The sequence below is a fragment of the Rana temporaria genome, chromosome 5 (assembly GCF_905171775.1).
Source record: "Rana temporaria chromosome 5, aRanTem1.1, whole genome shotgun sequence".
Classification (NCBI taxonomy): Eukaryota; Metazoa; Chordata; class Amphibia; order Anura; family Ranidae; genus Rana; species Rana temporaria.
In genome coordinates, this window is record NC_053493.1 from 98,181,678 (window position 1) to 98,197,056 (window position 15,379).

General features: G+C 49.3%; 1 protein-coding gene across 3 annotated transcripts in view; it reads left to right on the forward strand.

Moving 5' to 3' along the window:
- The window catches only part of TAX1BP1 (Tax1 binding protein 1), a 166,970-nt gene that overhangs the window by 13,065 nt on the left and 138,526 nt on the right, over positions 1 to 15,379 (forward strand). For all 3 annotated transcript variants that reach the window (XM_040352923.1, XM_040352921.1, XM_040352922.1), the window contains exon 2: positions 13,276 to 13,450. In XM_040352923.1, the coding sequence (XP_040208857.1) occupies positions 13,283 to 13,450 (168 nt within the window). In that variant the 5' untranslated portion in view covers positions 13,276 to 13,282. The remainder of the gene's footprint in view (positions 1 to 13,275; positions 13,451 to 15,379) is intronic.

The following is a 15,379-nucleotide window of genomic DNA, read 5'->3' on the forward strand; positions in this document are numbered from 1 at the left end:
CTAGACGCGGTCCTGTCGAGGAAGTGTCTAATCTGGATGTACGTCCAGAAAGGGAACTCTTCTTTACTCGTTTTGGTCGCCAGCTCCGTCTGCAGTAAGAGGCGACCTGCGGTATAGAATTGACCCGCCCGTACAGTTTTGTGGGGCCAACCATCAGATAGGAAAGCGGGGCTCATTCCTGGGGGGAAGTCGGGATTCAGTCGTAGAGGAGTCATGGGGCCAGTCTGGTCTGATAATTTATGTTTGGCGCACGCTGTCTGAAAGGCCAGTAGAGAGGTGCGTATGAAGGGGTGGTCGCTATAACCTTGTCTGGCGGTATCTTTTGTGACCCATGGCAAATGGGTCAGGGGCAGGGGGGAGAACAATTGTTCTAACTCTACCCAGTTCTTCCTTTCCTTATTTGTTGTCCAGTCGACAATCCTGGTCAGGGCGCAGGCCAGGTTGTATTTGTGTAGGTCGGGTAACCCCAGGCCTCCTTGTAGTTTAGGGACCGTGAGTCTGGAGTAGCTCAGGCGCGGGTGGGCGTCGTGCCATACAAACTTCGTGCACGCCGACTTATAGGATGTGAAAAAAGCCGGGGGGAGCTTGATGGGTATTGCTTGCATGGTGTATAGGATTCGAGGGAGTATGTTCATTTTGACCACTGCGATCCTGCCAAACCACGATAGTGGTTTCGCAGACCAACCTTTCAGGTCCGTCAATATAGACTGGAGCAGCGGGGTGTAGTTAAGGGAGTACAGGTCTGTTAGGTCCGCGGGGAGTTGAATTCCCAGGTACTTAATGGCCCGATCAGTCCACTTGAAGGGGAAGTTTGACTTGCATTGATCGCATAGAGCTATGGGCAATGAAACATTAAGGGCTGAGGATTTAGAGAAGTTTATTTGAAAGTTGGACAATGTCTTGAATTCCTCAAATTCCCTCAGTAAGTTGGGGATAGTCGTAAGGGGGTCACTGAGAAAGAGGAGGATGTCGTCCGCGAATGCGGCAATTTTGTAGGACTTGTCGTTGATGTGGATGCCCTTAATCGTGGGGTTAGACCTGAGGCGTTGGAGAAAGGGTTCTAGTGTGAGAATGAATAGTATGGGGGATAGTGGGCACCCCTGACGGGTCCCGTTCCCGATGGAGAAGGCGTCCGACAGGTGGTTGTTTACTCGGACTCTCGCTGTGGGGTCCGCGTACAGCGCCGAGATGTAGTGTAGCATGGTCGGTGGGAAGTTTGCGGATCGCAGGGTTGCCTGCATGAAGTCCCACGCCACCCTGTCAAACGCCTTCTCCGCGTCTAGGGACAGGAAAAACCCCGGGGACTTCCTGGAAGTAAGCCAGTGGTGTACATTCAGGGCCGTGAGGGTATTGTCCCGGGCCTCTCTACCAGGGACGAATCCGGACTGATCTTGGGCCACCATGTCGGGGAGGTAGGGAAGTATCCTATTTGCTATTGTTTTGGCGAACCATTTGAGGTCTACGTTCAGGAGCGAAATGGGCCTGTAGTTGGCCACTGTCGTCGGGTCTTTGTCTGGTTTGGGGATAACAACAATGTGTGCGGTCAAGAGGTCTCGGGGAGGTGTGGTATCGTTGGCGTAAGAATTGAAGGCCGATATGAAGAAAGGTGTAAGAACCGTCGCGTATGTCTTGTAGTAGCCTGCCGTCAGGCCGTCAGGTCCCGGGCTTTTACCTGGTTTTAGTTGCTTCAATGCCAACCCCACCTCAGCAGGTGTGAGAGGCGTATCTAATTCTGTCCTCGCCCCCTCTGACAGTCGGGTTGGGCCGTACTGGCGTAAGAAGTCTGTAATGAGACCCTGCCTTGTCTCTTGCGCAGCAGGTGAATCTGGGGATGGTAAGTTGTATAACTCGGTGTAATAGCGCACGAATTGTTTGGCAATGTCAGGGTTAGATTGCACTTTGCGACCCTGGGCATCTGTCAGGGAGTGTACCGTCGTTTTAGCTTTTTGGGCGTGTAGTGCTCTGGCCAGGAGTTTACTTACCTTGTTTCCATGCTCGTAGAATGATTTCTTCGCCAGTACGAAGCTGCGCTTGACTTTTTTACCAATAACCTCCAGAAGTTCGGCCCTAGCTCGGCTTAAGTCCTGTAGTGTAGCGAGAGCTTGTGAGTGTTTATGCGCGGATTCTAATCTTTTAATCCTGCCTAGAATGTCGTTGTAGTGTCTTCGTCGGTCCTTGTTCCGTTTGGCCGCCGCCGCTATTAAGAGCCCCCGCACCACGCATTTGTGAGCCTCCCAGTTAACGCTAGGGGACGTGTCGTCCGGTCTGTTTTCCAGAAAAAATGTGTCTAGCGCTTTCTCTAAATCTTTAGCTAAAACCGGGTCCGTAAGTAGGGATGGGTCCAATCTCCATACCCGGGACCGTGGGTGGCTGGAGGGGAGGGTCAGTGTTGCAGAAATCGGATTGTGGTCCGATAAGAACATAGGGTCGATCGAGGCGGAGTACAAAAGTGGTAGGTCCTCCTGGCTTACCATCAGGTAGTCGAGCCGGGAATATCGTTCGTGTGGTGCCGAAAAGAACGTGTAATCCCTTCCCGTGGGGTTCAAGGCCCGCCATGTGTCGTGTAGAAGTAGGCCCTGTAAGAGCGTCTTAATTCTCCGTAGCGCAGTGTACGGTAGGGATGCTGTGCCCTTTGACGTGTCTAGCGTTGGGTTGAGGGGGACGTTGAAGTCTCCCCCCAGCACAAGAATCCCCTCTTTAAATGGGGTTAATTGGTCTACTACCAATCTGAAAAAAGGGACCTGGCGCGTGTTTGGGGCGTAGACGTTGGCGAGCGTGATGATCCGACCCAGGCATGAGCCTTTGAGAAATAAATATCGTCCCTCCGGATCGGCTAATGTGTCTGTCAGTTGAAATGGGCAATTCTTAGCTATCAATGTGGAGACTCCCTTCGTTTTAGCTTGTGCGTTCGTTGCGTGGTGTACTGAAGGAAAGTAGTGGTTGTGCAATTTGGGTATATTGTCAGATTTGAAGTGTGTTTCTTGCACGAACACTATGTCGGCCCTAGCTCGGTGCATGGTGAGAAGGAGTTGGGCTCGTTTTTCTGGTAGGTTCAGTCCGCGCACATTCAGCGAAGCTATTTTTAATTTAGGGATGTTAGCGTCCGTCTGCGTGGCTGACATCTTCAGTCTGGTCGGTGCTTGTCTAATCTATCTATTCAGTAGCGCTGGGTGGATGAGCTGTGGCGGGTCACTGTGGTCGTGTGGGATGGAGGGAGGGGGTGGAGGGGTTCCTAGTGCGTCACCGAGGGGGAATAGCGAGGGAACAGGTCTCTGCGGAGACTCGGTCCTCTTGGCCGCCGGTGTCCGGAACGAGGGACCTTGCGTATCTCTATTCGTCCCCGGATCGGGAACCTGCCCTCACCTCAACGAGTGAGGCGAGTTCTGAAAACCGATTAGATGGAGGGACACAGTCCCCCCTCCTGACTGGGGGGTTGGATAATCGGTAAGGCGCGGCCGTGCGCGGGGCCCGCACCCAGCACTAGGCGCGAGACCCGACACACTGAACCGCTTTGGGGTTGGTCCGGATCTCACCAACAGACGGCCTGGAGGGGATGTATGTAACGTGGGGTGGTGAGCCACCCCAGAGCGTACCGCCAACTGGGACAGAGAAGGGTGCTGGTACCCTGGCCGGTGAGTAGCTGAGGGTAAAACCGAGGGGGGGGGGGTGGGGGGCGGGGCCGAGTAGCTCGGAGGGGAACCGTCCGCCCCGGGGGGGGGGGGGCAGTAGCCAACCGGCACCTAGCATGTTGACCCTCCCATTTCCCAGTATACAGATATGTGCACCGCCGGGCGTCACCCCCACCCCCCCCCCCCGCCGCACGACCACCGCAAAGACGGGAGCCCCGCGAGGAGAGAGAGGGGGGGGGCGAAGAGCCCCGCACCGTCCAGCCGATCCCGCCCACCCACCCCCATCTAAGGATAATTGGACCTCGCAGGTTATGAAAACCCGTCCGTCCGGAGGGTAGTCTAGCGTCAGGGGAGCCGCCGGCATAGTAATAATAACATGTGGAAGCGTATTGGAGGGTCTATACTTAACCAGGTACCCTCGGGTTTTACGGACAGTCCTCTTATCCGCCCGGGGTGCTCTGACACTGGATCGTAGTCCAAGGTGGATTGATAGATACACCCAGTAGAATGTTCAGTCATGGGGGGTGATTCGCTGGAAACTATGAGGGGAGGTTCCAACTGAGCTGCCGGTGTATCTATCGAGTAGTCGTCAGCCGGATGACAGCTCTAGTCCTGCGAAGTCACATGAGTATGCATTGGGCCCGGGGCGACATCCGCCAGGGTATGTCCCTTTGAGTCCGGCGTGTCCGCTCTGGCATAATGTCCATGGCTAATTGCCAGGTAATGTGGATAATAGACCCATCGATGAGGTTTAATTCAGTGCTGGTCTTTTCCGTACCCCGTGCGGGTGAGCGTCGATTTAGCCAAGTCTGTAGGGTCGCTCTCTTCGAGTCCTCCGCTGTAGTAACGGCAGGCGTCCGCGCCCCGGCTATTGGACGATAAAGAGGTCTGTCAGCAATCTCCGCCGGGAGGGCGTATATGGAGGTGTGGTCCAGAGGTCAGTTCTGGAGGTCCCAGCCAGGAAGCAGTCCCGTCGTGGCTTAAGGTGTTTCCCGCGTACGTGGGGTTGGAGCTAATTCGCCCCCTGTAAGCTCTTCTACTGTCGCTTCTCCTCCGTCCTCGGCAATGTTGGTGGTTCCTGCGGAATGATGGATGTGTGGTGCGCTGGGAAAGTTGCCGTTGTATGGGTTCTTCTTCCGGGGGAGCGGCGTTCCTGATGCATTCTGGGCGCTGTAGTTTCCTAGGCTAGGTGTGGAGGTCAATCGACGGCTGGTTGAGTAGGCGGAGTCCGGCTTGCTTTTCCCGCTTCGCGAGTTGGCGGTACTTTCATGTCCAAGTGGCGATGCGTGACAGGGCTGCCTGGAGATCTCCCAGACCCACAGTCTTTGCGGCACGGGGATGTGGAGTGGAGCAAATCTATCCGCCGAAGTAATAAAGTAAAAACAGGAACAGACATCTGTAACATGTAACCGGGCAAACGGCATATAATCACGCCAACATAACATTAGGCGTCGGCTCTATCAGGCATGCGATCAGTCAGTTAGTTGTCTCTGCGGGCTCTTCGCGCTCCGGGGGAGGACAGAGGGTCGCCCTCCCTCCTTGGTCCTGTGTAGGAGGCCGCGGTGCGGGAGCTCGAGGGAGACCGTCTTCTCCGAGATCTTGTGGGTTGCGTCTCCATCCTCTCCACTGGGGGGCCATTCCATCGTCCTACGGAGCGGCGGTAAATGGCGTACCAGTCCGGTACCGCCACCGGTGGGATGCCTAGGGTCTCAAAGAAGAGTGGCAGGTCCTCGGGGACCTTAAGCTGTGCGGTGCGTCCCTGATGGGAAGCAGAGAGGCAGAAAGGGTACTTCCACTTGTAGCGGATGTTAGCAGACCGCAGGGCGTCCAGGATGGGTTTGAGGTCTCTCCTGTGCTTCAGCGTGATTCCAGAGAGATCCTGGAATAGTTGGATCTGGGAGCCTTCGTGCATGAGGCGCTGGCCTCGAGCCTGTTGGAGGATTTCCTCTTTCAATCCAAAGTCTATTAGGCAGCAGACTATGTCTCTGGGGGGGTCCGTGTCTCTGCCTCTGGGGCGTAGTGCCCTGTGGATCCTCTCCATAGCTATAGCCGTGTCAGGGGGTCTCTTAATAATCTCGTTGAAGATCTCCGTCACTTCCCGCTTAATCTGGTCCCCCTCCACGGTTTCTGGGAGTCCCCTCACACGAATATTGTGGCGGCGTCCCCGGTTCTCCAGGTCCTCCAAATGGCGGTTAATTTCCCTCATTTGCAGCGTGTGATCGTCAATTTTCCTGGTGGATCGTTGGAGCACCATGTCGTGTTCCACCAGCGTGTTCTCTGTCGCCGACACTCTCCCATCCAGTGCCTGGAAATCAAGGCGCAACTCCGCTATGGCCGCTGTGAGCGCATTCTTGATATCCGAGGCCACCGCTCGTAGGTCCCCGATGGTGATAGGTGATGATGCTGGAGCGGAGGTCGGCAACGTCCCTGGGTCCTCGGGAGACATCAGGGGGGGATTGATAGGGGTCGCGGATAGCACGATTCCCTGTGCCTGCGAGGACGCGGTCTGTGAGCGGCCTCGAGGAGTTCCCTGACGGGCGGCCGCCATGTTGCCTCGGCCGGAGCGAAACATCTCCGGTATGTGCTGTTCGAGGGAGTCGGTATTCTCCCTCGGGGAGCGGGAGCGAGATGCTGAGGATTGTCGGGAAGCTGTACCCATGGTCAGTTGTCTTTGTAAGGGGCCAAACACACCGCTAATGGTGAAATACGCTCTGAGGTGGCTGGAGTACAGCAATCAGGCAGCCATCTCCTAGCTCGGTCCGGCCACGCCCCCACACTTTTTTGTTATGTATAATTCCACATGTGTTACTTCATAGTTTTGATGCCTTCAGTGTGAATCTACAATTTTCATAGTCATGAAAATAAAGAAAACTCTTTGAATGAGAAGGTGTGTCCAAACTTTTGGTCTGTACTGTATGTGCAGTGGTAAATATAAATAACGAACTATATGGATAGGGAGCAAAATTTCTAAACCACAGACAGAAGAGATATACTGTATGTACACTATGCCACGTACACACGTTCGGAAATTCCATCAAGAATTTTTCTTGTCTCTAACTTGTGTTGCATACACACGGTCACACCAAATTCCGACCGTCAAGAACGTAGTGATGTACAACACTATGACGAGACGAGAAAAAGTTCAATGATTCCGAGCATGCGTCGACTTGATTCTGAGCATGCATGTTTTTTTGCGCGTCGGAATTGCATACAGACGATCAGAATTTTCCAGTTGAAAAATTTGAGAAACAGCTCTCTAATTTTTGCTGTCGGAAATTCCGACAGAAAAAGTCCAATGGAGCCTATGCATGGTCCGAGTTTCCGACCAAAAGCTCACATCGAACTTTTCTTGTTGGAAATTCTGACCGTGTGTGCGCGGCATTAGAGGTTGAATCTGTTAAATATCATCAGATTTAGAGATCAAATTTTTTATTTAACGAAAAAAAAAAAATTATTTAACGGCCCTTTTGCCGATTTTCAGACAGGACTGTAATATATTCTATGCTGGCCATGCAAAAACAATGTCTTCCTTTAAAACTAAATTTATTTTTTTTTTAAGAAAATTTGTTTGATTATCTAATCATTAGTGGGTTCTTTTCAACCACAGTGATGGGAAAATTCGAAGGACAAGAATAGAAAACTTCTTGGTCAAAATAGTTTTCAGACATTGTATGTGGTTTTTGTTCACAAATTACATTAATTTTAAGGCTACATGCCCACGGACGTTTTAAAAAACGGGCTGTATAGCTAGTACAGACGGCAGGAAAAAAGCAGCGTTTTTAATGCGATTTTTTTTTTTTTTATTTTATTTATTTTTCCCGCGTTTTGCATTGAATTCAGGATACCAGACCCTTATCTGAGCACGTAGCCCGGCAGGTCAGGAAAGGGGGTGAGCGAGCACCCCCCCAGACCATACCAGGCCACGTGCCCTCAACATGGGGGGTTTGGTGCTTTGGGGCAGGGGGGGCACTGCACCCCCCACCCCAAAGCAACTTGCGCTCATGTTGATGAAGACAAAGGCCTCTTCCCGACAACCCTGGCCGTTGGTTGTCGGGGTCTGCGGGCGAGGAAACAAGAGCATGGAACCAGGGGTCAGGTCAAGGGAAGGTTATAGGGCACAATCTGGCAGCAATGAGGCAATCGGACAGGATAGTGACGCCCTGGGGGAAGGGAGGAGCAGCCATAAATATCCACCTGGCAGCTGAAGCTAGGTGTGGCCGATCAGAACCTGCTAGATTCTGGGAGACACCTGCAGGTGGACACTGGAACTGCAGCCATCTGCAAAGTGAACCCCAGTGAACTCAACCCTGACAAAGCCCCCCGCCCGCAGACCCCAACGACCAGGGTTGTCGGGAAGAGGCCTCATCAACATGGGGGCAAGGTGCTTTGGGGTGGGGGGCGCAGTGCCCCCTCATGTTGAGGGCATGTGGCCTGGTATGGTCTAGAGGGGGGCGCTCACTCCCCCCCCCCTTCCTGACCTGCCGGGCTATGTGCTCGTATAAGGGTCTGGTATGGATCCTGGGGGAACCCCCACGCCTTTTTTTTTCTGGTGTGGGGTATTCCCCTTAAGATCCATACCAGACCGAGGGGAGACCTCACGTAAATTTATTTTTTTCCATTTTGGAGGGGTTCCCCATCAAGATTCTCTGCACGCGAGTCGCCCCGCAAGTCAGATCATATTGATCCGACTCCTGGTGCGACCTCTATTCAAATCAATGGGCTCCCATAGGGAACCATTGATTTTGAATAGAGAAAAAAACGCCGGACGAGGCGTAACACAGCGTTAAGCCGCGTTTAACATCCTTTGCCGGCGTCTGACGTCTTTTTACAGCTCTAACGCTGGAGCTTCAGAACGCACTGGTCCTGTTGTTTTTTTTTTTTTTTTTCAACTTAAGAACGGCTCAGCTATTTACAGCTCAAAAACGTCATGTTGGGCATGAGGCCATAGGCTAACATGGATAGCCGTTTTTAAGCTGCAAAAAACGCTCATAAAAGTACCTGTAAAAACGTCTGTGGGCATGAGGCCCTAAACTGAATGTTGAAAGCAAGTGAAATTTTCAAATGACATTCTTTCATTCAGTGAATGTACAAAGATTTTTTGTATTATTATTCTCGTGCGAAAATTGATAAATGTATGGCCAGCATAAGGCTTGTTACACACAGTTTGTTTTTGATCAGTTCCTACAGTGTTTTTCATTTTTGCACACGCGATTTTGCTGTAATTTGCATTTTCGTCAATTTGTTTGATGGGTTAAAAAATGCAAATTGCTGCAAAAACTCACTACATGCTTCTCTGCAAGTCTATTTAACCAAAAAAGCATAGAAAACGGTTCTTGACCCTTTGCGAATACGCAGTGGCTGAAAAAAGCATAGATGTGAATGTGTCCCTTAGGAAATCATTTAAATGAGAGAGAGAGAATTTGCAGCGCATTTCGGCCGCTAACAGGGCACATTTAACCCCCGCTAGCGGCCGAGAAAGGGTATAGCCGCGCTGTCCCATTGATTTCAATGGGCAGCAGCGGTGGAGGAGCGGTATACACACCGCTCCTTCACTGCTCCAAAGATGCGGAGGACTTTTTTTACCGTCCTGCTAGCGCAACGCTTCAGTGGGAAAGCCCTCGGGCTTTCCCACTGGAGACAATAGAGCAGTACTTTTAGGGCGGATTGCAGGCGCCATTTTTAACGCTATAGCACATGCCTCAGTGTGAAAGGGGTTTCAGTCTTTAAAGTAATTTATATTTTTTTATCAACACACGTTATACTTGCCTGCTCTGTGTAATGGTTTTGCACAGAGCAGCCCTGATACTCCTCTTCTGGGGTCCTCCCACTGACACTTCTGGCTCCTCCTGCCTTCAGAGTGTCCCAAGTATAGTATAGAGTAGGGTTGTCCCGATACCGATACCAGTATCGGTATCGGGACCGATACCGAGTATTAGCGGGAGTACTCCCGCTAATACCGCCGATGCTAAAATAGAATACTCCCCCCGCCGCCACCACCGCCGCTGCCACGTTAATCACCGCGGCGCGGGGAACATTTCAGACAGCTTTCGTTTGAATAGCTGTTTTCCCCGCCGCGCATAGACACTCCCCCTTGGACGGATCTGTCCAATCGCGAGCAAGGGGGAGTGTCTCTATACACAGCGCGGCAGGGAAAACAGCTGTTCAAACGAAAGCTGTCTGAAATGCTCCCCGCGCCGCAGTGATTAACGTGGCAGCGGCGGCGGCAGCATCATAACAGGTACGGGGGACATTGCTGGATATACGGGGGACATTGCTGGATATACGGGGGACATTGCTGGTTATACGGGGGACATTGCTGGTTATACGGGGGGCATGGCTGCAATATGTTTGGGGACATGGCTGCAATATGTTTGGGGACATGGCTGCAATATGTTTGGGGACATGGCTGCAATATGTTTGGGGACATGGCTGCAATATGTTTGGGGACATGGCTGCAATATGTTTGGGGACATGGCTGCAATATGTTTGGGGACATGGCTGCATTTGTGGGGGGGACATGGCTGCATTTGTGGGGGGGACATGGCTGCATATGTGGGGGGACATGGCTGCATTTGGGGACACATTTAAAAAAAAGTATCGGTACTTGTACTCAGTCCTAAAAAAGTGGTATCGGGACAGCCCTAGTATAGAGTGCCCCTATAGCAAGGTAACAAAATCTTCTGCCTTTAGAACCACTCACTTTCTGCCTAGGACTACATGTCCCATGAGGCTTTGCTCCTCACACATTCACAAGTTCTCAGGCACTTACTGAGCTGTATGTGTGCTGCACCGTATTTCCTGATCTGTAAACAAATAATGCATTCCTAATGCAGGCCAACTAATCGGCTGGCCGATTAATCGATTAGGAAAATAGTTGTCAATTATTTTCCTAATCGATTAGTTGTCGATTAATCGATTTAGTTGTTTCGGCCCTAGATGAGTACAAATATCCAGTTTTTGGTTAAAATGTTGGTACAGTGCAACCAAAAAGTTTTACAGCACTTTTTCCACATTCTTTTATGTTTTAGCCTTATTCCAAAATGGATTGTCATTATTTTCCTCAAAATTCTACAAACAATACCCCATGATGATAACATGAAAAAAGTTTGTTTGAAATCTTTGCAAATTTATATAAAATAAATAAATAAATAAATAAATAAATAAATGACATGTACATAAGTATTTACAGCCTTTGCTCAATACCGGCTTGAAGCACCTTTGGCACCAATTACAGCCTCAAGTCTTTGAGGATGATGCTACAAGCTTGGCACACCTACTTTTGGGCAGTTTCTTCCATTCTTCTATGCAGGACCTCTCATGCTCCATCAGGTTGGATGGGGAGCGTCGGTGCACAGCCATTTTCAGGTCGCTCCAGAGATGTTCAACCGGGTTCAGGTCTGGGCTCTGGATGGGCCACTTAAGGACATTCACAGAGTTGTCCCATAGCCACTCTTTTGTTATCTTAGCTGTGTGCTTAGGGTCATTGTCCTGTTGGAAGATGAACCTTCGCCTAAGTCTGAGGTCCAGAGTTCTCTGGAGCAGGTTTTCATCTAGGATATCTCTCTACATTACTGCATTCGTCTTTCCCTTGATCTATTCTTTCTTGACTAGTCTCCTAGTTCCTGCTACTGAAAAACATCCTTACAGAATGATGCCTCCACCATGCTTCACGGTGGGGATGGTATTGGCCAGGTGACGCTTGCCATTTAGGCTAAAGTGTTCAATCTCTGTTTTATCAGACCAGGAAATTTTGTTTCTCATGGTCTGAGAGTCCTTCAGGTGCAAACTCCAGGTGGGCTGTCTTGTGCATTTTACTGAGGAGTGGATTCCATCTGGCCATTCTACCATAGAGGCCTGATTGGTGGAGTGCTGCAGAGATGGTTGTTCTTCTGGAAGGTTCTCCTCTCTCCACAGAGAAACCCTGGAGCTCTGTCAGAGTAACCATCAAGTTCTTGGTCACCTCCCTGACTAAGGCTCTTCTCCCCCTGATCGCTCAGTTTTGCCATGGCGGCCCGCTCTAGGAAGAGTCCTGGTGGTTTCAAACGTCTTTGATGATGAAGGCCAATGTGCTCATTTTGACCTTCAATGCGGCAGACATTTTTCTGTACCCTTCCCCCGATCTTTGCCTCCATACAGTCCTGTCTTGGAGGTCTGCAAGACGATTCCTTGGACTTCATGGCTTGGTTGGTGCTCTAACATGCACTGTTAACTGTGGGACCTTATATAGACAGGTGTGTCCCTTTCCAAATCATGTCCAATCAACTGAATTTACTACAGGTGGACTCCAAACAAGTTGTATAAACATCTCAAGGACGATCAGTGTAAACATAATGCGAAAAATAATATGAGCTCAATTTTCAGCGTCATGGCAAAGACTGAATACTTATTATGTACATGTGATTTTTTTATTTTTTTTGTACATTTGCAATGATTTCATACAAACTTTTCATGTTATCAATTTTGGAACAATGCTGTAACATAACAAAATGTGGAAAAAGTGAAGTGCTGTGAATTCTTTTTGGATGCTGACCGTTTTCATCGGACATGTCTCCTGGGAGCTTTTGGTCTGATGTGTGTACACACCATCAGACCAAAATCCCCGCGGACAGAGAAACGCGGTGACGTAGAAGACACCGACGTTCTCAAACACGGAAGTGCAATGCTTCCACGCATGCGTCGAATCAATTTGACGCATGCGCGGGATTTCGAGACGCTGGTTACACGTCATAACCAGCGGACATGTCTGATTAGGCGTACTAACCATCGGACATGTCCGACGGACAAGTTTCTTAGCTTGCTAAGAAACTTTTGTCCGCTGGAAACCTGTCCGCTAGGCCGTACACACGGTCGGACATGTCCGTGGAAACCTGTCCGCTAGGCCGTACACACGGTCGGACATGTCCGTGTGTACGGGGCCTTAGTTGTCGGTTATCACTAGGGGTGCACCGGATTGTCATTGATCCGAACGGGTTAACGTCCGCGGATCGGCACACCATGCGATCCGCGGATTGAGCCCATAGGAAAGGCCACGGCTCCGGCCTAGCTCCGGAGCGGTGGCCATCTTGGTACACTGGGCGGCGGCCTAGGTGAGCTTCCCAGAACGGCGTTTACTGGGGAGATGTGGACATTACAGTGGGGGAGATTTTTGGGAGACAGGGACATTACAGTGGGGGAGATGTCTGTGGACATTACAGTGGGGAGATGTGGATATTACAGTGGGGCTGGGGGGAGATGTGGATATTACAGTGGGGACTATATATGGTGGTGATCCGAAAAATTATCCGATCCGTAGCTCTGATCCGAGGAACGATCCGAACGTGAGTTTGTTTTGAACCATTGCACCCCTAGTTATCGCTATCAGATGTTTAAGCCCCGGTGTGGCTGCACTGTCCCCTTGAAGACCAATAGAAGCAATTGAAACAGAAAATGTTGGTACAGAACTGAGAGGGCTTTACAGTTGTAACTTTTGCGGTAAACATCTACTCAATTAGCTGCATTTTAAATATGTTCAGGTCTCTTGTGTTAAGATTATTTATTTATTTTCATAACCAAATAGATTTTATTTTTTAGACAGTTGAAAACCGCATAATATAGTGTAGCTTCCAAGTGAACTAAAAACCTATAATAGTATATTTCCATTTTGCAGGTTAAATATGTCGGCTTTGCAAGACCTTTCATCTCCAAACAGCACATCCAACTTCGCACATGTGATTTTTCAGATTGTGGCCAAGAGCTACCTTCCAAGTGCTCCTCTGGAATGTCACTACACCCTGACACAGTATATTCATCCAAACCCGAAAGACTGGGTTGGCATTTTTAAGGTATGACTACACATTTAATTTAAGCTATAAATACAGTATGTACAGTATATTGCATTTGAAATGTTACAGAAATGAATGGTCCATAACCTGTATATGAGTTATTAAAATGTGAGGATGTAAAGAAACAAATCACTGTCTTGACTTCACTACTTCCCGGCACTGTGTTTTTTGTCTCTTGTGCAATCTTGATATTTTCAACTGTCAAGATTTGCTTATATGTGATCAGATAATGCACAACATGAGAATATCAGATACTTTAATGTTAACTAAAAGGGAATCAAAATAGTTTGGTGCGATTTTCCTATTTTTTTTTTTTTAAAGGATTGAAACTGTTTTTGTATGTATGTATGTATGTATGTATGTATGTAATCTTATGTTTTCCAAAAAAAAAATGTACAAGACAAAGGATTCCCAGAGCACTATGTTGTGTAATTAGAGATGACAGCTGGCTGTTTGCTTTGAGCACAATTTGTGTGACTGAGCCCATGTTTGCATGAAACCCGCACAGATGTCTGTCAAATCACCCCCGGAGTCGGACTGCATTGACGGTTTGAAATCCCACAGCAGTGTGAACCTAGGCTGAACCTTTAGACTGAGCCATCCAGTAAGGAATACTTTCTGCTCTCCTCTCTCCCCCCTCCTTCCTCCCTGTCAGCGCCCCCTCTGTCTGTCTCTGGCCCGGCCCCCGCCATGATTATTGTAATTTAAAAATCTTAAATTTGTCACTGCCAGCCTCTCTATTCGTGTAAATACTGAATTGCAGCTGTCTTCAGGCTGGTCATGTGACTCGCAGCCGCTTTCCAGCTCCGATGGATGGCTTCTGCGGGGGGGCCAACCGGCCACGTGATCTCCCTCTGACATCAGAGGGATATCATGGCCTCTCCCGCAGAAGACATCTATCAGAGCTGGAACGTGGCCGCTTGTGATGTGACCGGCCTGAAGCCAGCTGAAATTCCGTATTTACAGCGCTAATTTTTAAATACAACTTACACAGTGTGCTATGCCAGCCTCTAATAGAGGGACTGGAATAGACTTATTTTATTGCCTTAAACACTTTAAGCGCCTCAAAGATGCTGCTAGCGGGACTTTTTTTAACGTCCCACAAGCGCACCACTGCTTTCACACTGGAATGACAGGAGAGATGCTTTACAGGCGATATTTTTAGCCTGTAAAGCGCCTCGGTGTGAAAGTAATCTTAGACGCATGTGTAAATCTAAGCTTGCAGCAAACAGTTTTTCTCATTTGGGGGCTAAAGGTTTTACAAACATTAATAAAAGTTGTTTATTTTAACCAATTCAACCACTTCAATATACCCCCTTCCTGCCCAGGCCAATTTCTAGCTTTCATAGCTGTTGCACTTTGACAATTTTGCAGTCATGCAACACTGTACCCAAACTACATTTTTATCTTTTTGTTCACACAACTAGAGCTTTGTTTGTATGGTATTTTAGCAGCACTACGTTGTTGTTTTTTTGTTTAATAAACAAAAGACAGAAAATCTTGACTTGAAAAAAAAAAAAAAAATTTATTTTATTTTACATAACATTTTTTATGATCACTTTTATTCCTATTACAAGGAATGTAAACATCCTTTGTAATAGGAATCTATTGTGACAGGTCCTCTTTATGGAGAGATGCAGGGTCAATAAGACCCCACATCTCTCCTCCAGGCTGGAAAGTATGAGATTGGGGGGGGGGGGGGGATTCACTGATCTCGTGCTGACAGCGGCTTTGTTTACATCCGGGGCCTAGGCGTGACGTCATAATGTCGCGCACGGGCCTCCAACGGTCATAGAGATTACTGGTGAAAGAGATTCTTTCTTGGCAGCGGGAGGAGGGGGGGGTCTACTACTGTCGCCTGTAAGAACAATTACGCAGCGTAATTGCCACTATGATCGGTCTTATTGTGCACAGGATCGCCGCCTGAAA